Raw genomic sequence first — 24,419 nt, 5'->3', positions numbered from 1 at the left:
CCTCAGAGAGTCCTGTCCTGCCAGCTCTTGAAAATCTGACTTGGGGGTAGGAGATTATTTCTGCTAAACACCCAAAGCCACTTCCACCCTCCAAGGAGCGGCTCTGGTGAGCTCAGTGCCTCTCCTGGCCGAGCCCAGGCGTTGTGTGTGCTGTCTGTTTGCTCTTGGCTTTGGTGAGCCCTGTGATTTTTCAGGGCAGATGTGTTTGCCAAGGGCTGTTACAGGCAGGTCCCAGCTCCAGTTACTCCTGCAGGGCCATCCCTGAGCCCCCTCCTCAGCTCTCAGGTGTGGGATGTGTCCAGTTACCCCTCTGGGTCTGTCAGAGCCCCAGGCTGTGGTGCTGTGCTGCCTCTGTGGGTGGAAAAGTCACTTTTATTTTTCCACCCAACATTCTGGAGGAGCAGAGGGATCTCCATCTCTCAGATCCAGAGTCTTCCTGGAAGCATCATCTGATGGGAAAATGTTCTTACAGAACCTGCACTGGATGTGCTTTTACCCTTCTGCATCTCAACCACGATCTTCCTGTAAAAGCTCAGTGTTACCTGTAAACACTTCACCCTGTAATTCCATTTCCAAGATTTCCTATTGAAACTTGCTTGGTTTTGAAGTGATTTTCCTGCTGCTCTCAATCTTTTTTTTTTTTTTTTTTTTTTTTTTTTTCTTAAAAAAGGATTTAAAATTTCCCTTTAAACTTTCACAGTTTTCAGTTTCTTTCCTCCATTTCTGTGTCACTTTTATCTCCTTCACTTTGGGTTGCTATTCCCAAAAAAATCCCTTCAGCATCTCTTCTTTGGGGTTGGCACCAGACATGTCCCAAAAAATTTACCTTTTGGAAAAGGTGGGCGTGGGATGAAGGTTATAATGAAGTTATTCCTTGTATTACCAGCAAGACTGGAAGGAATGAGGAGAGTGGATGTGGGCACTGGGCCAGCAGAGTGCTGAGAGCAGAGGAAGGGATTTTCCAAATGGCACAGAGAAGAACTGCCCCTCCCTGGTTTCATTGTCAATTAAAGCTCCACCAGCAGCTTTAATTGTGCTTACTGAGAATCCCACAAAAAATGAGCTCGCACTGCTGGGAGAAAGCAAAAGCTTTGCCTTTGCTGTGGGAGGTTTTTTTTTGGGGGTGGCACCCCAAGGCTCTTACCCTGAGCAGGTCTGTGCCCACTGTGGCATTGTCACATTGCAGCCTGGCACAGGACCCAGGGAATGGCCTCAAACTGGGCCAGGGCAGGCTCAGAATGGAGATGAGGGAAAGTTTCTTCCCCCAGAGGGTGGAATAAGCCCTGGAAAAGCTCCCCAGGGAATGGGCACAGAGCTCCAGGAGCCTTTGGACAGCACTGCCAGGGGTGGGATTATTGGGGGGTCTGTGCTGGGTGATCCTTGGGGTCCCCTCCAGCTCAGTGATTCCATAATTCTGTGATCTCTGTGTGCCCCAGCTCCTGGAGGGCAGGGCAGGCTCACACCTCTTGGCACCAAGATTCTCATCCCTGGGAGGTTTCTGGGTCCAGGAGCTCCATTGCAGTGGAGAAACTCATTTTAAGGGTCCCATTAATCTGAACTGATTGGATTGGGGACCTCAGGCAGGACTTTTCCCCTGCTCTGGAGGAGCTCCCAGCCCTGGGACAGGAGGCAGTGCTGGAGCTCAGCAGAGCTGTGCAGACAACTCAGCCTGGTGTTTCCTTTCCACCCCCACCGTGGCTTGAGGTGTCAGATTTTTGTCCACTGCAGCTCCTCCTCTTGTCAAAACCAAACTTTACTTTCTTATTGACATCAGCCAGAAACTCCTCCCTGAGGGGTGATCAAGAGTGATCAGATTCACTTTCAGGCTGAAACTTCTTGCAGCTTGCCTGCAACTTATTCCCTCCTCCTGCTCTGATTTGTGACTTGTGTAAGTGGGAAGTGACAGGAGGGAGCAGGGAGGGTGTGTTTGTGTGGGGTGGGACTGTCAGGCAGGTTTATCCCTCCTGTCCCAGCACTCCATAAACCTCAGGAGGTGCCATCAGCCCCTTTGGGAAGGGCTGTGTGGGCTCCTGGTGCCTCTCCCCAGGGCAGAGGACATTTCCAGGACACCCTATAGATTTTTCTTTGCTGCTCCTGTGTTTCCAGGTGACTCTCTTTGTCTACTCCGACCTGCTGCTCTTCACCAAGGAGGACGAGCCCGGGCGCTGTAACGTGCTGAGGAACCCTCTGTACCTGCAGAGTGTCAAGCTCCAGGAGGGTGAGTGTCTGCAGCAGCAATTGGAGATCTTTTGGGGGTTTTTCTGCCTTCTGGCCAGAAAAAAATATTTCTTCCAGTGCCATCCTTCCTGGGGTGCAGAGCCAGCATCACCCCTGTTATCCTGGGAGCTCCATCTCCTGGGGCATCCCAGGAACACTCAGACCCTTCCCAGCCTTTTTTGGGTGCCTGTCTCAGGGTTTGGGGGCTCTGTTCCCCTGGTTGGTGTCACAGTGTCCCTGAGGCTGGGAAAAGGAACTGAAGGCTTGAGGTTTCCCCCGTGGCGCCTCGAGGGAGTTCAGGCATTGGCTCCAAGGGTGGCTGGCCAAGCTCTGGTGACCTTTACTTTGCTGCTCTGCTTTGCTACTTCTCTCTTCAGCCGCCCACGGTTTCCCTGTTGCTCACCCCTCTGGGGAGGAGAGAGCAAACCCTCAGGGCTGGGGACATCACTCTGCACCTTGGCTGACACCTTTGGTGTCCAGCTGAGGGCTCAGAGAGGGCTGTTAGGGCAGGGCTGGCTGGAAATGGGATATTTCAGAGAGGAATGAGGGAATTGCTCTACCACATCCTATTTGCTCCAGAGGAGCCACTTCTTGGCCCTGGCCCAGTTTCACCTTTTTCTTTGTGTGGTGTCTTTGCTTTTTTGGGTATGGGCTTGTTTGATGTGCAGTTACCTGACTGTGCCACAGCTCCTCCTCCAGCCCAGGCAGCTGCCCTGGGAGCCCAGGGGGAGAATTGGGATGAGATAGAAGGAAAAACTTCCCTGACATTGGTCAGATATTGAGTTGCCCAGAGAGAGGTTGTGGGATCTCCATGCCTGGAGATCCTGAGTGCCCTGTTTGGTGCTTTGGGCAGGGGATTGGACTCCAGAGCCCACCAGAGAGGCCCAAATTACTCTGAAAGTGATGATCCAAAGTCTTTTTATCTCCTGTGGCTCTGACCAAAAGCAATGAATCCAGATCTGGGCTGCTCCTCCAAAGGGATCCTTTTCAGGGTGAATTTTGCTGCTCCCCACGACTTTTCCCAGCTGAGCCATGAGCTCTGTGTCTCTCCATGTGCCCCAAATTGTCCTGAGCCTCAGTGCTGGACACCACAGGCAGTTGTTATTTCCCATTCCCAGCGATGTTTCTGTTTCCAGATGAATCCTCTGACCTATTTGGTGTGAGCAGAAAAACACAAGGGCGGGAGATGGGGCAGCACAGCCACGAGCCATTGAGAAAAAGCCATTGGAGCCTCCCTGGGCTTTGTCCAGTGTGTTCTCAGCGCTGCTTATTTCTAAGAAAAAGGGACAAAAGAAATTGTTCCTTGTTAAAGTGCTTTTGGTCAGCTCCTGCACCATGTGCCTGTGCTGCCCCTGGGGCTGGGGAACAGCTCTGTTCTTTTCACCAGCTTGGAGAAATCAGCTTCCCTGGTGCTGCTGCTGCTGCCTCTGCACACCGAGACACAGGTTTGTGCCTCCTCACCTCAGGCACAGTGGGTTTGTGAGCAGGTTTCTGCCACTTATTTCCTTGTTGTCATAATAACTCTGCTGGATCATGCCTGGAACAGCTTCCCAAGTCTCTCCAGAGGAGATGGAGTCACTGGGAACCCAACACAGCAGTTCAGGCAGCCCAAACCCTCCTGCCTGCTGGGTGGGGAGAGCAAGAAGAGGTGTGTGTCCCTTTTTTGGCAGGGATTTTCTGCTGCTGCTCTCCTCAATGAGTGAGTGGCACATGAATAGGAACAGGCGTGTGGCTGCCTCCAACAATTGAGACATCTCCGGTGCTGCGCTCGGGGCCATTGTGCTGTTTCCTGTTCCTGCTCTGTGCAGAGAAAGCAAATCAAGTCTGATCTGCCTCACAATGCTCTCTCTTCCTGCTTTACAAGCCCCAGCACTGGGCTGATGAGCACAGCCAAGGTTCCCAGTGACACGCCAGGCACTGGGGGAATTTCCACACGTTGGATCCTGGTTCTCTCCTGGGGTGGGTGTGCTCAGCTTTGGGACAGAGAGGAGCATTCATCCCACACTGGGAGCTCCATCCCCAGCTGGGATCCTGCAGACAAGGGCTGCTTTGCTGGTCTTGACAGCCCAACCTGCTGTGTTGTGATGCTCAAGGGCCACGAGTGGGATTTTTGGGCATTCTTGTCTTTCCTTGGGATTCTGGGGAGCACCAGGCCTGATGCTCAGGGGCCAAGAATGGGATTTTTGAGCCTTCTTGTCCTTCCTTGGGATGCTGGGGAGCACCAGGCCTGATGCTCAGGGGCCAAGAATGGGATTTATGGCCCTTCTATCCTTCCTTGGGATTCTGGGGAGCACCCAGGCCTTGCCCCCTGCCCCTCTCCCCCAGTGAGGAGTCACAGCTCTTATCTGGACATTCAGGCTGCTGGGGAATTGTTTTCCTCCGGGGAACAGGGTGTTTCAGGCTGCTGAAATGGAGCAGAGCTTGTGCTGACACCACTTCCAGTGGGATCTGCAGCTCCTGGCACAGATAATGTCATTAGGAGTGTTGGGGAAGCAGCAGCAGTGGTGTGCAGAGCTGCTGTGAGATGGGATGTCCTGCTCCAGACCTGACCCTGTCCTGGGGCACTTTCCTGTCCTCCTGTGAGGCTGGGGACACACCAGGGCCGGGGCAAACCTTCAGACACACCTTTAGGTTGGCTGCAGGGAAGGCTGGACCTGCAGCCTGGAGTCTGACACATCTCCTGGGGTATCTGGCAGCAGGTTCTGATAGCTGAGGAGCTGCTCTGGGCTGCTCCATGATTTGGGAAGGTGTGGGTGGCAGAATTGATCACTGTGCTGTCCCCAGCACCATCTCCTGTCACAAAGCTGTGCAAGTTCCTTGGCTGGGTCTCCCCAGTGTCTCAATGAGGGGCAGTTTGTCCTCAGCTCAGAAGAGCAGGATGAGCTTTTCCCCCTGCTCCAGGCCTGCTGCTTCCCTTTGCTCTGGGATTTGGCTCCATCCCCTTGGAGAGGCCCTGGTGGAGGCTGGGACAGACAGCAGGACCAGCCAGGACTTGGGGCAAGAAGCTGGGACTGAAATATAGGAATAGGAGCTTCTTTTGTCTCTGGGAGGAAAGTGAGATGGAGAGACCCATCCCTGATTGCCAGGGTGGCTCTGTGGCTGTGCAGGACCCGTGCAGCCCCTGGGGAGCTCCACAGGGATGTGCCAGGGCAGGTTGGGCAGCAGAACCTGAACAGAGTGGGCTGTGAACAAACCAAACCCTTTTCCAAAGGAAAAACCCCCAGGGGAAGCCCAGGCAGGGCAGTGAGTCCCTGCAGATGCCACAGACATCACCCAGCTCACAGCCTGGTACTGGGGACAACAACAAACGTCCATTCAGTGCTGTCCCTCAGCCAGAGGCTCCACTTGCAGAAATGCAGCTGCAGCTTCACTCTGATCCCAGTTTTTCTCCTCTGCAGGTTCAGAAGATCGAAAGTTCTGCATCCTTTACCTTGCAGAGGTGAGTGCTGCTGTTTTCCACTTTCCACTGAGGGCTGGGCAGGTACTGACAGCTCTGATCCTTTTTTCTGGGGGAAGGAGCACTGAAAAAAACCTGATTTTAACTTCCCTTTAAAATGAATTTGTCATAAGCCTGGAAAAAAACCATAATGGCTGTAGAATATATGAATAAGAAGGTGTTAAAAGGGGCTTGGGCAGCACTAGGACAGATTTTTTCCCCCTTCTCCCTGTGGATCTTCCTTGAGACATCTCACTTTTTTATTTTTTTTTATTTTTTAATATATTTTTTCCCTTATGATTCTATCCCCTGAGGGCAGATTTCTTTGCCAAATGTTTTGTCATTATTTTTAGGCACTTTTCTTGTCTTCAAACAAATCCAAGTTTGGAGCCCTCAAATAATAATAAAAAAAGCAGCTCAGTCTGAAAGACAGAATCAGAGCTCTAAACCCACATTGGAGCTCAGTGCTCCAATCAGATCTGGGGTCACCCAGAATATTGTCACAATCCCTTTTGTCAAGTAAAGGACTCTGCAGAATTAATTGTTTCACGCTGCACCTCCCTCATCATCGAAGGCTGCGGGTATTTTTCCTTTTCCTTTGCCGTGTTCCTGCCTTCAAGGCCTTGTATTTTCCGAGGTGGGTCTGGGAAATCTCCCCAGGGCACGGAGGAGAAAGGCAAACATTGCTCACAGGAATAATGAACCATTGTGAAAGTTGGGTGCAAACACTCAGCCTGGAAATGGTTCACCTTGAGAGGCTGGAGCTGGGCCAGGGCACGACTCACTGCAGAATCCTCAACTCCTCTCTTGTCCCTTCCCTCCTGCTCCTTTTCCTTGTCTCCTCTGCCATTTCCAGGGGTGGCTGGGCAGGAGCTGAGCCTCCCCCAGGGCAATGTCACCCTGGGCTGGTGACAGCTCATGCTGGGCTGTGACTCAGCCAGGCTGCCATGGGCTGTTGGGATGGGGCTCTCCAGCATTTTCTCAGGCACTCAGATCCTCATACTTGGTTTAGAAGCTCGGTGTCCCTAAGTAGAGTGGTCAAAAGAGAGATTCATGAGATCTTGAGAGGTGTGGAGGTGTCTTTGTCAGGCTGTGATGAAGTGCTGGGCTTTCTCCTGAGGGCCCTGTGAGAGCTCTGCTGATGGACATCCCTGGCATCCCTTGTGGCTGGGATAGAAAATGTGAGATTTTTGTTTTCCTGCCTCCTGTTCCTCCCCCCCCTCCAGACTCAGCAGCTCTGGGATTCTGCAAATCCTCATTGATCCTCCTGGGGTATTTTAGGGCAGGTCACAAATGGGGTGGGACACCCCAGCCTGTGGTGACTCTGGAGCCCAGGAGTGTGTGTTCACTGCCCAGGTCAGGCTTTGGGGGGACACTGGGGCAGCCCCTGCCCCCAGGGCAATGTCACCCTGGGCTGGTGACAGCTCATGCTGGGCTGTGACTCAGCCAGGCTGCCATGGCTGTTGGGATGGGGCTCTCCAGCATTTTCTCAGAGCCTCAGATAGTTGGTTTAGAAGCTCAGTGCCCCTAAGTAGAAGTGGTCAAAAGAGAGCTGGATGTGTTTCATGAGGTCTTGAGAGGTGTAGAGGTGTCTTTGTCAGGCTGTACAGAGGTGCTGGACTTTCTCCTGAGGGCCCTGTGAGAGCTCTGCTGATGGGGATCCCTGGCATCCCTTGTGGCTGGGATAGAAAATGTGAGATTTTTGTTTTCCTACCTCCTGTTTCCTCCCCCTCCAGATTCAGCAGCTCTGGGCTGGCCACGCTCTGGGGATTCTGCAAGTCCTCCTTGGATGTTTTAGGGCAGGTCACAAATGGGGTGGGACACCCCAGCCTGTGGTGACTGTGATGACTCTGGAGCCCAGGAGTGTGTGTTCCCTGCCCAGCCCAGGCTTTGGGGGGACACTGGGGCAGCCCCTGGCCCAGGGACAGCACCTTGGCAGGCAGGACATGCCCTGTGCCACCCCTGCCCTCCCAGCCCCACATCTGTCCTGAGCCAGAGGGACCATGGGCTGGCCCCAAGGTGAAGGGAACAGTGACCTTGAGGCTGTGGACTCTCCAGCAGTGGGAAATTCGGGTTAGAAAGGGGAACAGAGTGTCTGAGTCAGCAGTGAGGCAGGGCAGGACTTCTCTTCTGGGAAACAGTGACCTGCAGGTCAGCAGTGTCCCCAGTGTCCCCAGGAGCCACTGGAGAGGGTGACTGGGCTGAGGGGCTGGGCCAGGAGAGCAGGAACCTCCCAGAGGTGCAGCACAGGGGTTGTGTGGCTCAGTGGATTGTCCTCAGCCCCAGGGGGAGAGATGGGCTCTTGTGAGAGAATGGGATGTTCTGGGAGCATTCCAGCCTCTGATTCCTGCAGGGGAGCCAAGAAGAGCGTTTCCTTCAGGTTGTCTCTCTTTTTCTTCTCTGCATTCACATTTTGGGAGCAGATCTTTGGCTCAGAGGGTTGTGGGGGTGTCACCAGGAGGCTGGGAGGGGATGGTGCCCTCAGAGGTGTCCCTGCTCACAGAGGGGAGGCTTTGGGTGCCCCTCTGGCCTGGTGGGAGGGTGGCTTTGGTCACAAGGTGGTTTTTGCAGAGATTGTGCTCTTAAATGAAGGCTGGGGCTGGACCCAGGGGAGTGGCACTTGCAGCACACACAGGACTGTGCCCTGGGGACATGGATTGTCCTGGAGAGGGGCTGGCTGTGCCCTGGGGACATGGATTGTCCTGGAGAGGGGCTGGCTGTGCTCTGGGGACATGGATTGTCCTGGCTGTGCCCTGGGGACGTGGATTGTCCTGGCTGTGCCCTGGGGACGTGGATTGCCCTGGCTGTGCCCTGGGGACATGGATTGTCCTGGAGAGGGGCTGGCTGTGCTCTGGTGACATGGATTGCCCTGGCTGTGCCCTGGGGACATGGATTGTCCTGGCTGTGCCCTGGGGACATGTTCAGGCTGCTGGGAATTGGGGTGAAGGGGGATCAGGATTGTCTGGCTGCCCCTGGATCAAGGAAGGATGGGGATGGATCAAGGAAGGATGGGGATGGATGAAGGATGGGGATGGATCAAGGAAGGATGAGGATGGATCAAGGATGAGGATAGGGATGGATCAAGGATGGGGATGGATAACGAAGGATGGGGATGGATAAGGAAGGATGGGGATGCATCAATAAAGGATGAGGATGGCTCAAGGCTGGATGTGTGAGCTCTCACGACATTTTAGCCCCATCTCACCCTGAGTGGAGTCTCCCCATCCCGACCTGCTCCATCCCTGTCCTGTCAGCCCCTCTGTGTGTGTGCCCAGAGCCCTGTCCTGGCTCAGCCCTCCCTGCTCGCCCCCCTGGGCGTTGTGGTGACCCAGGAGGGCTGTGGCCAGTCCCAGCTGGGCTCCTGTGGCCGTGGGCTGGGCAGACACATCCCTTGTGCTGCTGTGACAGGGCTGGGAGGTCGTTGGAAGCTCTTGAGCTGCTGTTTCTTGCCCACAAATCATCTGCAATGAGCACTAATGTGTTTAGTGCTGCTGAGAGCTGAGAGGAGCCCACAGGGCTGGGCTGACACTGCCTCTGCTGCAGGAAGAGCTCTCTGCTGGAGCCTTGAGCTGCTATTGCTCATCTCCAGGCTTTCTGAGTAATGTCCTGACCCGTGAGGTCACAAATCTGCATTTGGATCTGACACAGTTACAAAAGGAAAGTATGTTCTGATACCTGTGAGTTGCTTAATTTATTATAAACAAAGAGAGAAAATTCCAATCTTCAGGAAGTGTCCCCAAAAAAAAAAAAAAAAAGCTACTGCTGGTCGTGGTGTCTAATTGTGTGCAATAAATCACTGCACAGAGTTTAAATCCTATTTGGTTATTTGCAGGCAGAGCCAGCAGGAGCTGCAGAGCTCCTGGTGTGGGTTTTTGTTTTACAGGCTCCCCAAGGTGTGAATTTGGGGTTTGGAGATCCTGAGTGCAGGTGGAGCCATTTCTGGAGGGGCATTTGGCATCCTGGAGGGACTAAATGTAGAATGGAGACAATTCTTCCTCCTGTTGGGTGGAACTCCTTGTGTTTTGTTTTATTTTATAACCATTACAACTCCTCTACTTTTTCTCTTTGCCACCTGACGTGATAAAAAGCCCTGCCAGTGCATTGAATCCTGGCCTGGGCATCTTTCCTTTCAGGATTTGAAATCCAAAGAGCAGAGTTTGAAGTTGAACAGCCCCTGCCTGTGACAGGTTTTGGCTGATTTGAGCTTTGCAATGGGTGGGACTGGCACAGGGTGCCCCATCCCTGGCAGTGTCCAGGTGTTGGATGAGGCTTGGAGCACCCTGGGATAGTGGAAGGTGTTCTTGCCCATGGCTGGGGTGAAATGGGATGAGTTTTAAGGTCCCTTCCAACCCAAACCAGTCTGGGATTCAGTGTGGGGCCACATTTCTGCACCCCACAGATGATTTGGGGTGTGGGAGTTCATCCACCTTTTCCCCATCCCACAGGACACACAAACCTCGTGTGGGATGTGTCCAATCTGTCAGAAGGAGACATTTAGTGCCTGGTGGGAATGGGCAGCCTCAGAGGGATCCATGTGGAGCTGTGAGTGTTCTCCAGGGCTGCATTCACACCCTTCCCTGCTCCGGAAATATCCTGCTGAGAGGAAACTGCAGGTCAGGGGTTTAACGCATTGTTACAAGTGTTTGATTCCAGCCCAACACATTCAGACCGAATCGACTTAAAAACTAAACAGCTCAGTAAGTTTTTTCCTTTGAAAAGCACACTGGCAAATCTGATCTTATTTTTTTATTTTTTTCCCCTCTGGAAGTTTTTTTCATCTGCAGACACTGGAGTTTGTCTTGGGAAATTTCTCCAACAGAAAATTCCTTCCAGTAGCAACTTGGGAACATTCCACACTTGGGAGCGTTCATTTGGGAACGTTCAATTGGGGACGTTCATTTGGGAACGTTCAATTGGGGACGTTCATTTGGGGACGTTCAATTGGGAACGTTCATTTGGGAACGTTCAATTGGGAATGTTGATTTGGGAATGTTGATTTGGGATCGTTCAATTGGGGACGTTCATTTGGGAATGTTCATTTGGGGACGTTCAATTGGGGACGTTCAATTGGGGACGTTCAATTGGGGATGTTCATTTGGGAATGTTTATTTGGGAATGTTTATTTGGGGACGTTCATTTGGGAACGTTCATTTGGGGACGTTCATTTGGGGATGTTCATTTGGGAATGTTAATTTGGGGACGTTCATTTGGGGACGTTCAATTGGGAACGTTCATTTGGGAACGTTCAATTGGGAATGTTGATTTGGGAATGTTGATTTGGGATCGTTCAATTGGGGACGTTCATTTGGGAATGTTCATTTGGGGACGTTCAATTGGGGATGTTCAATTGGGGATGTTCGTTTGGGAATGTTTATTTGGGAATGTTTATTTGGGGACGTTCATTTGGGGATGTTCGTTTGGGAATGTTAATTTGGGGACGTTCATTTGGGGACGTTCATTTGGGGACGTTCAATTGGGGATGTTCAATTGGGGATGTTCGTTTGGGAATGTTTATTTGGGAATGTTTATTTGGGGACGTTCATTTGGGAACGTTCATTTGGGGACGTTCATTTGGGGATGTTCGTTTGGGAATGTTAATTTGGGGACGTTCATTTGGGGACGTTCATTTGGGGACGTTCAATTGGGAACGTTCATTTGGGAACATTCATTTGGGATTGTTTATTTGTGGACATTCATTTGTGGACGTTCATTTGGAGAAGTTCGTTTGGGATCGTTCATTTGGGAACGTTTATTTGGGAAATTTCATTTGGGAACGTTCGTTTGGGAACTTTCATTTGAGAATATTCATTTGGGAACGTTCATTTGGGAACGTTTATTTGGGAACGTTCATTTAGGAACGTTCATTAGGGAACGTTCATTTGGGAATGTTCAGTTGGGAACAATAATTTCCCAAAGTGTTCTCTGCTCCTGCTGGGAGTCAGAGCTGCTCACTGAATGCCCTTTGGGATGTGGCATTGTCCCAAAGGGAGCAGCCTGGGAGAGCCCAGGTCCTCTCTCCAGACAGCAAATCTGAATGCTGGGAAAAGCAATTTCCTGATGGCGCAGAGGACAAGTCTCAGGGACACTCTGGCAGGTTTTGTACACCTGGGAATAATTTTGGAGTTGGCTGTTGTGGACACATCATCAGGAGGGTTTGCAAGGAGCATTTTGAGCATCGATTTGGCAGCCCTAGAGGGCATTTGGTGATAGGGAAAAGGGCAAAAGGGCTGGGGAGGGGGTGACACCAAACCTACGTGACCAAACAACAGCTGAGGGGGGTTTGTTTAGTGAGAATGGGAGTGGAGATGAGCCTTTGTCTGGGAAATGGGCTGTGTGCTCCCTGGGAATTGTGTCTCAGTTTCCTCCCATTCACAATGGGACAAGAGATGGTTGTGGGTGTAATTTGTCTGCACAGGGGGAAGGATTCCCTGGGCTGGGATCAGTCCCAGGGCTTGATGTAGAGACAGCCTGGAGACTCCTTGCTCTCACCACTTTTGTGACATGAACATTCTGAGAGGACAGAATTGTGTTCTCTGCCTTCCCTGCTCTGTCCCCAGCCCTTTGCTCCAGCCATTCTGCTGCTGCTGGTGGCCAGGAGATGTTCCCAGATGAAAAATCCTTTCCTGCTCTCTGACATTCCCATTGTTTCCTCCGTGGCTCATTTCTGGGATGCCAGAGAGGTTCCCCAAGCCTTGAGTCACACAGCTCACTGAGAGCTGGACCCTGACTCCCTCTGCCTTGTCACACTCACAGCAGCAGTTTAACTCTTCCCTGCACTGAGATTTCCATTTTTCCTCCCTCCAAAGGCCATCACATCCCAAGCCCTGCATTTCTCTGGGTGGGGCTGAGCACTCCAAGCTGCAGGTGCAGTGAGACAACTTTAGAGCGATAGAAAAGTCCCTCTATGGAGGCTGCTGTGACAGATTGCAGATTGCCCCAGGTGCTGAGGTGTTCCTGAACTGCCCAACCCCAAATTCCAGCTGCAGGAATGTCCCCCAGGCCCAAGCTGCCCCCCTGGGATGTCCCTGGAGCTGGAGCACCCATGGCACTGCCTCTGGAGGAGCAGGGACACTTTGCTCTCCTGGCTTTGTGCATCCTGACACAGCTCAGCCTGAACCTGACTGTTGAGATAACAAAAAAAACCCCAAAAAAACCCCCCAAAAAAACCACAAAAAAACAAAACAAAACAAAACAAAAAAAAACAAAAAACCAAACCAAACCAAAAAAACCCCCCACAACCCCCCCCCCAAAAAAACCCAAAAAAACAAACAAACAAAAAAACCCAAAAAAACAAAACAAAACAAAAAAAACCCCCACAACCCCCCCAAAAAAACCCCCCAAAAACCAACCAAACAAAAAAAACCAACCAACCAACCAACCAAAAAAAAAAAAAAAAAAGGTGTTTTTTTTCCCCAACTTTAATTTTGGGGTCACATTTCCCAGACGTTGGCAAAAAGAAGAGTTGATATGGTGCAGTTACAGTGCTAGAGAGATTTTAAAAAAGCCCAGGCAGCTCAGAGTGAGGATTTCTGGGGCTGTTTGCTCAGGCTGGAACTCCCTGTCCATGCGGCTGTACCTGGGAAGAGGCTGGGAAAGCTCTGGGAGAGCTCTGGGAAGAGGCTGGGAAAGCTCTGGGAAAGCTCTGGGAAAGCTCTGGGGCTGTGCTGGCACTGCTGTTACTGGGGCCACTCAGCTCTGAGCTGTTTTCCTCTTCCCTGGCAGGAAAGGATGTTTGCAGAGCAGGAAGGTGCTGGCCCAGCTCTCTGTTTGCCAGGGTGGTGTTTGCAGCAGGAGCTCCAGCTCCTCTCAGGGATTGCTGTCAAGGCTTTTGAGCCACTCAATGACAACTGCCTGGCCTGGGAGAACAGCCCTGTGTCCTCACTGCCTGCTCCGCAGGGGGTGGAAAAGTTCTTTAGGATGATTCTGCTCTTGGGGGTTTAACAGAACTACAGAATCCCAGACTGGTTTGGGTTGGGAGGGACATTAAAGCTCATCTCCCCCTGCCATGGCCAGGATGTCACTCCTTAGATCAGATTGTTCAGAGTCCTGTCCAGCCTGGCCTGGAACACTTCAGGGATGTGGCATCCACACTCCCAAAACCCCAGAGCAGAGCCAGGCAGAGATTGCTGTGTCCTGCCTGTGTTACCTCCATGCACATCCTCTCCTCTCCCATCCTCTCCTGCAGCACCCCTGGCACCTTTTGGCTCTCTCAGAGCCCCTGCTGTTACTGCCAGGGTTTGTTTGATGGGCTCACCAGTGTCCCCAGCATCCCAAAACCCACGGGAAGAGCTGTGGTCCCCCCACTCCCCCCAGCACAGGAGCAAACAGAACTTTCTCACCAGCCCGTGGTCGGTGGTGGTGCATGAAGTCAGTCCCGTGTTTTGTGCACAGGATATTCCCAGGCTTGCTGTTTTCTCCTCGGGAAGGTTTGCTCTGTGATTTGGAGCTATTGTAGTCTGGAGCAGTTTCCGAGGTACTTCCCCTCTGGGATCTCTGCTGGCTTTGGACACAGCCCAACACCCCGAGCCTTGGAGGGCAGGGCTGGGCTGGGCTGTCCCCAGAGCACCCTGACATCAACCCTGGGCACAGGGGAGCCCAGAGAGGGAGCAGAAAATCATCCCTGTGGGAGGAGATTGCCCAGAGCAGCTGTGGCTGTTCCTCCCTGGATCCCTCCTGGCAGTGCCCAAGGCCAGGCTGGACATTGGGCTTGGAGCAGCCTGGGACAGTGGGAGGTGTCCCTGGGACAGTGGGAAGTGTCCCTGACATGGGTGAAATTTCAGGTCCCTGCCACCCCAAACCAGTCAGAGATTCTGTGACATGACCCTTTCCTCTCTCCCACCCTGGGAATGTGTCCCCAGCGCAGCCAGAGGAGACAGAGCTGAGAGAACAGCCCTGGGCTCTGCTGGGCACTGAGCTCAGGCCACCAGAGGTGTCAGACTGAGTCTGGCATCATTCAGCTCTGCAGTTTCACACAGAGCCCCATGTGTGTGCGCAGAGGGGCTGTCTGCACTCTGGGGGCCTCTGGGGGCTCCTCCTGTGGTGCTGCCATTCTCTGGGAGCTCCTGAAATCACTGATGGGCCACAGAGCCCACAGGCCCTCCTGGTGTGGTGTCTGCATGGCCAGAGCTCTCACCTGGGGTTGGCTCTCAGCCTGGGGGAGCAGAAGGAACTTTTCCTGCAGATAATCCTTGGCTGGTTTGGGCCATTCTCTGCTGTGTTTTCCTGCTCTCCCTTGGGCTCTGAGGGGAGTCTGGTGCTGGCACTGCCCTGGGCTCACCTGGCTGCCCTGGGGTCAGGTCTCAGCCTGGGGGAGCAGAAAGAACTTTTCCTGCAGATAATCCTTGGCTGGTTTGGGTCATTCTCTGCAATACCTGCTGTGTTTTCCTGCCCTCCCTTGAGCTCTGAGGGGACTCTGGTGCTGGTGGCTCCTGAACCCAGCACAGAGCACCTGCAATAACATGTTTGTCACTGGGGGAAGTCAGGCAGGGAGCCACTGGCAGCCACTTCAGTCGCCGCCTTTATCTGGGTGGCAAACGCCCCCTTCACGCCATCTGCATCCTCCTTTCCCAGCAGGCTGAGATTAAACCCTGTTTTCTCTCTGTAAATATTGGCAGGGCCAGCAGCAGCCTCCCTGAAGGAAAACAATAACGGGGAGGTTGTTCCCAAGCTCCTGGGGCAGCGTGTGCTGTGCCCTCTCCACAGCCCCCCCTGGACCAACAGCATGGACCAGGCTTTTACCCCAAACATCTGGCTGCATCCCAAAGGATTTTGACTTTGGGTTTGGAGGCAGCTGTGGGTGCTCAGCCCCTTCAGGTTGGGTTTTCCCCAGTCCAGGTGAAAGTTTTTGGGAGAGCAGGTTAATGGGAGAGGGAAAAGCAGAGCTCTTTCCTTGGGAAATGTGTGTTGGAGAGGTTAAATGTCATTGTGGAGGAATGAAAAGATAACAAAATATGTGGATAAATGGAATTTTGGCTGTTCATGTCCCTCCCACAATACCTGGGACACACATCAGGGTGTTTGCCTTTCCCTGAGTTCTGGAGCAGAGGGAATTCTGCTCTCCTGGCTGTGAAATCCCTGGCTGGATTTCATAGTCCAGGTGAAGTTTTTGGGAGAGGGAAAAGCAGAGCTCTTTACTTGAGAAATGTTCATTGGAGAGGTTAAATGTCACCGTGGAGGAATAAAGCGATAATAAAATATGTGGATAAATGAAATTTTGGCTGGTTATGCCCCTCCTCAGCCTTGCCCACAATACCTGGGACACACATCAGGGTGTTTGCCTTTCCCTGAGTTCTGGAGCAGAGGGAATTCTGCTCTCCTGGCTGTGAAATCCCTGTCTGGCCGAGGTCAGGGAGGCTGCAGAGGCTCAGGGGGAGCAGAGGGGACACTTTGCAGCCAGCAGGAGCTGGGCACGGCTCTGTGCTAAATCCAATCACAGAGATGGGCTGTAATTGAATCAGTGAGGGGCTCAGGGCAGGGCCAGGTGAGCTCTGTGTCTGTCACAGCCAGGGGACACAGAGATGTCCTTGGAATTGCTTTCAGCTTTGCTCCAGGGGAATCACAGCAGCTGGTCAGGGAGTGTGCAGAATTTACAGCATCCTCACAGCTGCCCCCATGGCTTTGAGTTCTTGCTTCCTTTTCTTCTGCCCGCAAATGCCAGCTTGGATCCCATGCAAATAGAATTCCATTGAGCAAATGGGGGCTCAATCCTCCTCTCTGAAAGTGGGAATGATTTCCTAGGGATGGGTGGGTGTCACAGTGGTCCAGCCTGGTGTGGGGACCTGCAGGGTGGGAAAAACTCACTGTGGCACTGCAGGGATGCTCAGAGCATCACTGCCACCCAGGATTTGGGGGACAAGGGGGAGCCCCACCACTTCCTCTCCCTGAATCCCAAACCTCTTCATTCTTCCACCACCTTCCTCCATTCTGATTGTGCTCAGGAAGCCTGAGAAGGGATTTTTCAGTGTTTAAACCTGTAAGAATAAAGTGTGGGGATGTCCAAACCATAAAAAAATCTCAAACTTTCTTTTTTCATGGGGCAAAGGACTGAACCAGATCCTTCTTTCCCAGGAGGTGCTGTGGGAGCTTGGTTTATTTACCACTTCAGGGGATTTTGGGTGAAACGTGAATGAATTCCCATCCAATGCAAACAGTGGTTTAAATGGTGTGACTAAAGAGCATTTCCCCTCCTGGCTGTGTTATGTCTCTGGAGTCACAAAGCTGCAGGTTCTCCCTGACCTTTCTGGGAAAAAACAGTTGTTGGGTTCCTGCCCTTCTGGAAGGAAATTCTGGGGGGAAACTAAAGGTCTTTTTTTATGGCTCTTAGTGAAGGACTCTTTTTCCTTTCTTTGCAGTCTGTCCTAAAGTTGTGCTTTTATTTTATTTTTTTTTTTTTTTTTCTCTTCCTATCTGGCCACTTAAGGAGATGATCCAACCTTGGGCATTACTGGACCCTTTATAAAGTGAAACGTGCAAAATCCCAGCAGGCAGCAGATGTTATAATGTTTAATTTTTAGCATGAGAGAGAAGCAGTTGAAAGGCTGGGAGACAACTTGGTTCAGAAAGTCCCTTAAGTGAGTGAGATTTGGCCCAAAGAAAACCTGTCCAAGAGGAACAAAAGATGTGTGCAGGGAAGGGCACAATGAGGTGGGCTCAGCTGGGATGATTTCCCATCATTTATCTTTATTCCTTCCTTGCTGCATGTTGCAAACAGACAGTGTCTGACCAGAGCTGGAGCTTCATCCCCAAATTCATCCTGGTGTGTGTTAAAGGAGGAACAGGACGGGGAGGCTCCTCTGGAGTTTATCCCAAATTCATCCTGGTGTGTGTTAATTGAGGAGCAGGATGATGATGCTGCTCTGGAGTTTATCCCCAAATTGAGGCTGGTCTGGAATTTATCCCCAAATTCATCCTGGTGTGGGTTAAGTGAGGAACAGGCTGGGGGAGCTGCTCTGGAGTTTATCCCCAAATTGAGGCTGGTCTGGAGTTTATCCCCCAAATTCATCCTGGTGTGTGTTAAGTGAGGAGCAGGACAATAATGTTGCTCTGGAATTTATCCCCAAATTCATCCCAGTGTTAAGTGAGGAGCAGGATGGGGAGGCTGCTCTAGAATTTATCCCCAAATTGTGGCTGCTCTGGACTTTATCCCCAAATTCATCCTGGTGTGTGTTTTAAGTGAGGAGCAGGATGGTGAAGCTGCTCTGGAGTTTATCCCCAAATTGAGGCTGGTCTGGAGTTTATCCCCAAATTCATCCTGGTGTGTGTTAAGGGAGGAGCAGGATGGGGAGTGGCTGCTCTGGAGTTTATCCCCAAATTGAGGCTGGTCTGGAGTTTATCCCCCAAATTCATCCTGGTGTGTGTTAAGTGAGGAGCAGGACAATGATGCTACTCTGGAGTTTATCCCAAATTCATCCCGGTGTTAAGTGAGGAACAGGATAGGGGGCTACTCTGGAGTTTATCCCCAAATTGAGGCTGCTCTGGAGTTTATCCCAAATTCATCCCGGTGTTAAGTGAGGTACAAGATGGGGAGGCTGCTCTGGAGTTTATCCCCAGATTCATCCCAGTGTTTAGTGAGGAGCAGGACGATGATGCTGCCCTGGACCTTCCCTGAGCTCTTCCTCCCAGCCCCACCCAGCCCAAAGGCTCTTTCTCTCACCACTCCATGCTCTGGTGCCTCATTAATGTTTGCACATGGCAAAGAGCAATTCCCACCCTCTGCAGTGGCACAGGGTGCAGGACTGCCCCTGCTGCTCCACTGCTGCTCATGGAGGGAGCTGATCTCCATCCCCTGCCCCTCTCCTGTGCCCAGGACTCAGGGGTGAGCTGTGCCCTCCTCTGCTGTGGTGTGAGGGCAGCAGGGAGGGCAGGAGACACACTCAGCTCTAATGACCTTCTCCCTGCCTGTGTTTCCTTTACGTCAGAAGTCGGAGTGCTTATTAAGTTTGGAGGCTTACTCCCAGGAGCAGAAGAAGAGGATCTGCTGGTGTCTGGCTGAGAACATCACCAAGCAGCAACATCCGGCAGCGGCTCCTCCAGAGAGCAAGGTAAGAGCTGGAAATCCCTGCCTGGAGCACGGGGGGCTTTGCTCAGTCATGGGGCTTTGCACAGTGATGGGGCTGTGCTCAGTGATGGGGCTTTGCACAGTGATGGGGCTGTGCACAGTGATGGGGCTGTGCACAGTGATGGGGCTGTGCACAGTGATGGGGCTTTGCTCAGGGATGGGGCTGTGCTCAGTGATGGGGCTGTGCTCAGTGATGGGGCTGTGCTCAGTGATGGGGCTGTGCTCAGGGATGGGGCTTTGCACAGTGATGGGGCTGTGCACAGTGATGGGGCTGTGCTCAGTGATGGGGCTGTGCACAGGGATGGGGCTGTGCTCAGTGATGGGGCTGTGCTCAGTGATGGGGCTGTGCTCAGTGATGGGGCTGTGCAGGAAGGAGGTTGTTTTGTTTGCCAGGTGAGGAGGGAGTTTGTATTCAGCCCTGCTGTGTCTGCAGCTTCCTGCCCTGCCTGGGGAGCAGGGGCTGTGTTTGCAGCTGCTGGCTGGAGCTGAGGCAGCCTGGGCTGGCACCTCCCTGCACTTGGATTTGGATTTTTGGACAGCTGAGGGTCTACAAAGCTGTACCCAGCCTGCTCACAGAGCTGAAAGCAGAGGGAGAGCTTCAAGCTGTGATGAAAAGCCCAAGGTCATGGCAGTAGTGGGGCACAGATTTGCCCCCTCTGTGCACGTTGAGGTGTTTGATCCTGACCCCACAGATGTCCCCAGAGCACTCAAGGGTGATTTGGGCAGTGCTGTTTTTCACGCCCAGCACTTTTCCCTCACTGAGGAGCTCCAGCCTGGCTCAGGAGTGCTGTCTCAGCAGCTCTGGCAGAGAAATGAGTGTGTGCAGGGCTCTGTGGCTCTGTCACACTTGCCTGCTCTGTGTGGGTGCAGTGAACACCCTCCTCCACCTCCTCTAGGGCTGGGGCTGCCCCACGCAGCTGTCTGGGGCCTCTCCTGGGTCAGGTAGTGTCCTGGGATTGGGTTTGGATTGTTGGGGAGTGACACTGCTCTGAGGGAGGAGAAATCTCTGTGCTGGGGGTTTGCAGAGCTTGAAGTGCTGCAGAAGGGGATTGTAGAGGAAAAAAACCCTTTTGGCTGGTGCAGCTCCTGCCTCACATCACTGTCCCCATGTGGGTGCTTGGCTGGGCTGGATCCAGGGCAGGTGTGTCCAGGACAGGTGTCTTCAGGAAAGGTGACACCAGGACAGGTGACAACAGGGCAGGTGTCTCCAGTACAGGTGTCTACAGGACAGGTGTCTACAGGACAGGTGACAACAGGGCAGGTGACAACAGGACAGGTGTGTCCAGGGCTGGTGTCTCCAGGACAGATGTCTCCAGAGCTGGTGTCTACAGGACAGGTGTCTCCAGGGCAGTGACTCCAGGGCAGTGACACCAGGACAAGTGACTCCAGGATAGGTGTCTCCAGGACAGGTGTGTCCAGGGCAGGTGACAACAGGACAGGTGAGAATAGGACAGGTGACAACAGAACAGGTGTTTCCAGGGCAGTGATTCCAGGGCAGTGGCTCCAGGGCAGTGGCACCAGGACAAAGTGACACCAGGACAGGTGTGTCCAGGGGAGTGACTCCAGGACAGGTGTCTCCAGGAACAGGTGACAACAGGACAGGTGTCCAGTACAGGTGTCTCCAGGTCAGTGTCTCCAGGACAGTGACTCCAGGACAGGTGTGTCCATGGGGGTGTCTCCAGGGAGATGTCTCCAGGACAGATGTCCAGTACAGGTTACTCCAGGACAGATGTCCAGTACAGGTTACTCCAGGACAGGTGTCCAGTACAGGTATCTCCAGTACAGGTGTCCAGGACAGGTGTCCAGGTCAGTGTCTCCAGCCCAGGTGTGTCCAGTACAGGTGTCTCTCCCCTGTGGTCACAGCACACTCATGTCTGGCCCTGCCCTGCCCTGGATCAGGGGGATGCTGCTGTGGCTCTGCATCCTCCCAAACTGGGTCAGCACAAACATCTCTGCAGGAGCCGGAGCCTCTGGATTCCTTTTCCTGCACGTTTCAGGCTGGACTAAAATAGCAACAGCAGCACACAAAGCCTGAGCACCTGGTTACCAACCAAAGCTCCTGCTCTGCACACAGCCCTGGGCAGCTGATCCATGGAGGTGACAGCCCTTGGTGGTGGCTCCTGCTGTCCTGGGGTGCATTTTGCTGGCACAACTCTGTCCCCAGGCGTGGGGACCCTGCTGGATCCATGGGATGGAGCTGGAGTGACTCTGTGCTCTGCTGGGTGTGATCCTGCAGTGGGCTGGGGGATCATCCAGGGATGTGCAGGGACATTTCCAATCAGTGTCCTAAAAGGGGCATCTTGGTGGTGCTTCATTATTCCAGGAGCTCTGGGCTGTGCTCACAGCCCTGCCTGAGTTGTGGAAGGAGCCTGGCCACTGGAGAGGTGAAAAAGCACTCCAGAAGTCATCACATCTCCTTCAAAATCTTTTCTGTGCCTCAGTAGCCCAGAGGATGTTCTTTGGGTGCTCTGGAGAGCCATTGTGGGCTCTCCAAAGTTGTGACAAAGGGGGTTTGTCTTGCTGATGGAAATCCCACTGGTGAGGTGTGGGGCCAGCAGGGAGAAAAGGAGCACGACAGCAACTACCAGGAACTTTAAATTGAGTTTATAGCACCATTGCCATGCCAGGAAGGTGTAAAGTGCCCAGGATGCAATTTTAAACTAAACGTGGTGTGAAATGCAAGAAGGAGCAGAGTGGGGACGGAGCTCCCAAATGGACAGGGGAGAGTGTTTGGGGCAGGGTGGGCACACAGGGGGCCTGTGTCCAGCCTGGTTTGTCAGGTCAGACCTTTCTGGGGGTGCCAGAGCAGTGGGAGGCAGGAGCTGAGAAAATCAGCTTCTTCTTGCCAGGGAGAACTGATCCATTAACTTGGCTCACCAGTCATTTGATACCGAGGCTATTTAGGGAAAAAGCCCAGTGTCTGCGCTCTCTGAACAGATAAATTAAGCTGGAAATATCAGCCTGGCCAGGAATCTGATTTGCAAAGCTTTCCAAACTGCTCTAGCTCAGCAAAAGGCAGCTCGTTCTGCTGTGGCCACAGTCTGACCAAGGGGATGTGGGCTTTGCTGTGGGGTGGGAATGAAGAGCCAGCACAGCCTCGGTGCCAGCTGAGTGCTGGGGGCAGGAAAAGGGACACTGTCCCAGCACAGAGCAGCTCCTCAGGAGCCTCCACGGCTGCCACAGTGAAGCTGTGCAGAGATCAGACACAATTTGGGCTTTTGGGGTGGTACCTCTTGTTTTTCAAGCCCCCCCTGAGCTCTGCCTGGGCAGGAAGGTCCCTGTGGCTCTGCAGAGCTGGCAGAGCCTCTGGCAGAGCCTCTGGCAGTGCCCCCAGGGATGGTGGTGTCAGGCCAGCAGGATGAGCCCTGCAGGGGCTGTGCTGCTTTCAGAGCTGCCTTTGGAGCAAAGCTCTTGGTGTCTGGGGGACTTGAGCAAATGCAGCATCTGCTCCTGGAGATGGAGGAAGAGAAATCCATGAGGGATGAGGCTGTGGTAGTCCAGCCCTGCTCCCAGTGGGCTTTTCCTGCCAGAGTCAGTGCAGGGGGAGCTCTGGGGTTTGGTGTGGTCAAACAGCTCTCTGTCCCCAGTGTCTGGGGGATGTGGTGTAAATGGGGCTCTGTAAGGCTTGGTTGAACTTCTCCGAGCTGCAAACCCACCCTGGCAGCTGCAAACCCACCCTGGCAGCTGCAAACCCACCCTGGCAGCTGCAGCAGCTCCCAGGAATTACTCTGTGGGTATTTTCTCCATCTGCAGAGCCTTCCCCCTCTCATCCTTGTGTCCAGCTCTGCTCCCTCCTCTGTGCTCTGTGCTGAGCAAGCCCCTGTAAAACACCTCCCCAGGGTGAGCCAGCTTGGCAGCAAAGCTTCCCCAGCAGGGCTGTGTGCAGGCTGGAGCTGGGCTGGGGCTGCCAGGAACCACAGCCATGGCAATGTGATTATGGAGGAGCAGCTTTGTGCCTTTAACCGAGTTAACCCCGGCCTGGGTGCTGAGCAGCAGGGCTGGGCTGCCCTCAAACTGCTGCACCAGCTCGAGGGAATTCAGCATGAAGAGGGGGAAAAATGCAGAGCAGGGGCAGGAGAAGGCACAGGGTAATTCAGCCCTGAAAAGAGAGAAAACTGCAGGGCAAGGCACAGGGTAATTCAGCCCTGAAAAGAGAGAAAACTGCAGGGCAAGGCACAGGGTAATTCAGCCTGAAGAGGGGAGAACTGCAGAGCAGGACAAGACAGGGTAATTCAACCTGAAGAGAGAGAAAAGTGCAGAGCAGGGGCAGGGCAAGGCACAGGGTAATTCAGATTGAAGAGAGGGTGAACTGCAGGGCAAGGCACAGGGTAATTCAGCCTGAAGAGAGAAAAAAGTGCAGAGCAGGGGCAAGGCAAGGCACAGGGTAATTCAGCCCTGAAAAGAGAGAAAAATGCAGGACAAGGCACAGGGAATTCAGCCTGAAGAGAGGGAGAAGTGCAGAGCAGGGGCAGGACAAGGCACAGGGTAATTCAGCCCTGAGAGGGTGAACTGCAGAGCAGGAGAAGGCACAGGTAATTCAGCCCTGAAGAGAGAGAAAACTGCAGGGCAAGGCACAGGGAAATTCACCCTGAAGGGAGAGAAAACTGCAGGACAAGACACAGGGTAATTCAGCCCTGAGAGGGTGAACTGCAGAGCAGGACAAGGCACAGGGAATTCAGCCCTAAAGAAAGAGAAAACTGCAGAGCAGGGGCAGGACAAGGCACACAAGGGACTGGAGCTGCTCCAGCAGGTTTGGCAGCCAGGGAAAAAAAAAAAGCTCCACAGCACAAATCCACTGTGAGTAACGGACCTGCTGCCACCGTCTGATTCTCACTGCTTGTTTCTTTGTGTCTTCCACACTCAGAACGGCTGATTTCTCCTCCCCTCCTGGCTCCGTGACCTGAGATTACCTCGGAGAGATGATGGCTGGCTGTATCTGAAAGATGCAGATTAACCTTAAAGCTAAAAATAATTAACGGACACTCTGTGGCGTGGACTTTGGGGAGTCCAGGATGGGGATGCTCCCTCCTTGTTTCTCCCCAGGGAGGTGGTGGATGCTCAGCACTTTTCCCAACCCTGGCTGTGAGCAGGAGAGGATGATCCCAGTCCCTGCTGGGGCTCCAGTGCTGGGATGGAGAGGGTGGTGGGTGTGTGTGTGTGCCCAAAGGGGGGGCCTGGAGCCCCTTCCTGGCCGTCCCCCTGCTCAGGAAGGGCAGGAGAGTGTTTTTCTCACTGATTTACAACGTGCTGGACCAGTGCGAGTAAATGAGCTGTCAGCAAAAGCCAACTGTGTGTTGATGGAGGGCTGATTGAAGCAGCGCCGTGGGGATGGGGAGGGAGGGATGGAGGGCTGGGGGAGTGTGGGGACAGCTCTGCTCCCCCTGGGCACCTGGGGACAGTTCTGTGTGGGTCACCCTGTCCTGTCCCATCCCCTGCCTCCTCTTCCTCATCCTGAACACCCCAGGCTGTCCCTTCACATCCCAACAACCCCCTTTTCCTCACCCTGGGGCATCTCCCGGGCCTTCCCTGCACAGTCACTGGGGTGGTTGTGACAAACCCTTGGGGACAAGGCTGTGGATAACCCCATTCCTCCCCTATGTCTCTGAGCAGGTGTTTTTCCCCCACAGCAGTTTGGTCAGAGCTCTTTGATGGGGAAGGAGAGGAGGATTTTGTACCTTCTTATTTAGTTTTTTTGGCCAAAGTCTTTTA

At 53.1% G+C, this 24,419-nt stretch overlaps 1 protein-coding gene across 5 annotated transcripts in view; it reads left to right on the top strand.

Moving 5' to 3' along the window:
- The window catches only part of RGS3 (regulator of G protein signaling 3), a 68,757-nt gene that overhangs the window by 24,620 nt on the left and 19,718 nt on the right, over nt 1–24,419 (top strand). For 4 of the 5 annotated variants that reach the window (XM_083876148.1, XM_083876152.1, XM_083876149.1 and 1 more), the window contains 3 exons: nt 2,107–2,218; nt 5,616–5,656; nt 18,571–18,693. In XM_083876148.1, the coding sequence (XP_083732274.1) occupies nt 2,107–2,218; nt 5,616–5,656; nt 18,571–18,693 (276 nt within the window). Of the gene's footprint in view, nt 1–2,106; nt 2,219–5,615; nt 5,657–18,357; nt 18,468–18,570; nt 18,694–24,419 lie in introns of those variants that run through there. The other variant, XM_083876151.1, reaches the window with a different exon arrangement.

The sequence above is a fragment of the Zosterops lateralis genome (genome assembly GCF_965231275.1).
Source record: "Zosterops lateralis genome assembly, chromosome: 20".
NCBI classification, from domain to species: Eukaryota; Metazoa; Chordata; class Aves; order Passeriformes; family Zosteropidae; genus Zosterops; species Zosterops lateralis.
The sequence above is the reverse complement of the archived record's forward strand: the minus strand, read 5'-3'. Positions and strand labels throughout refer to the sequence as shown.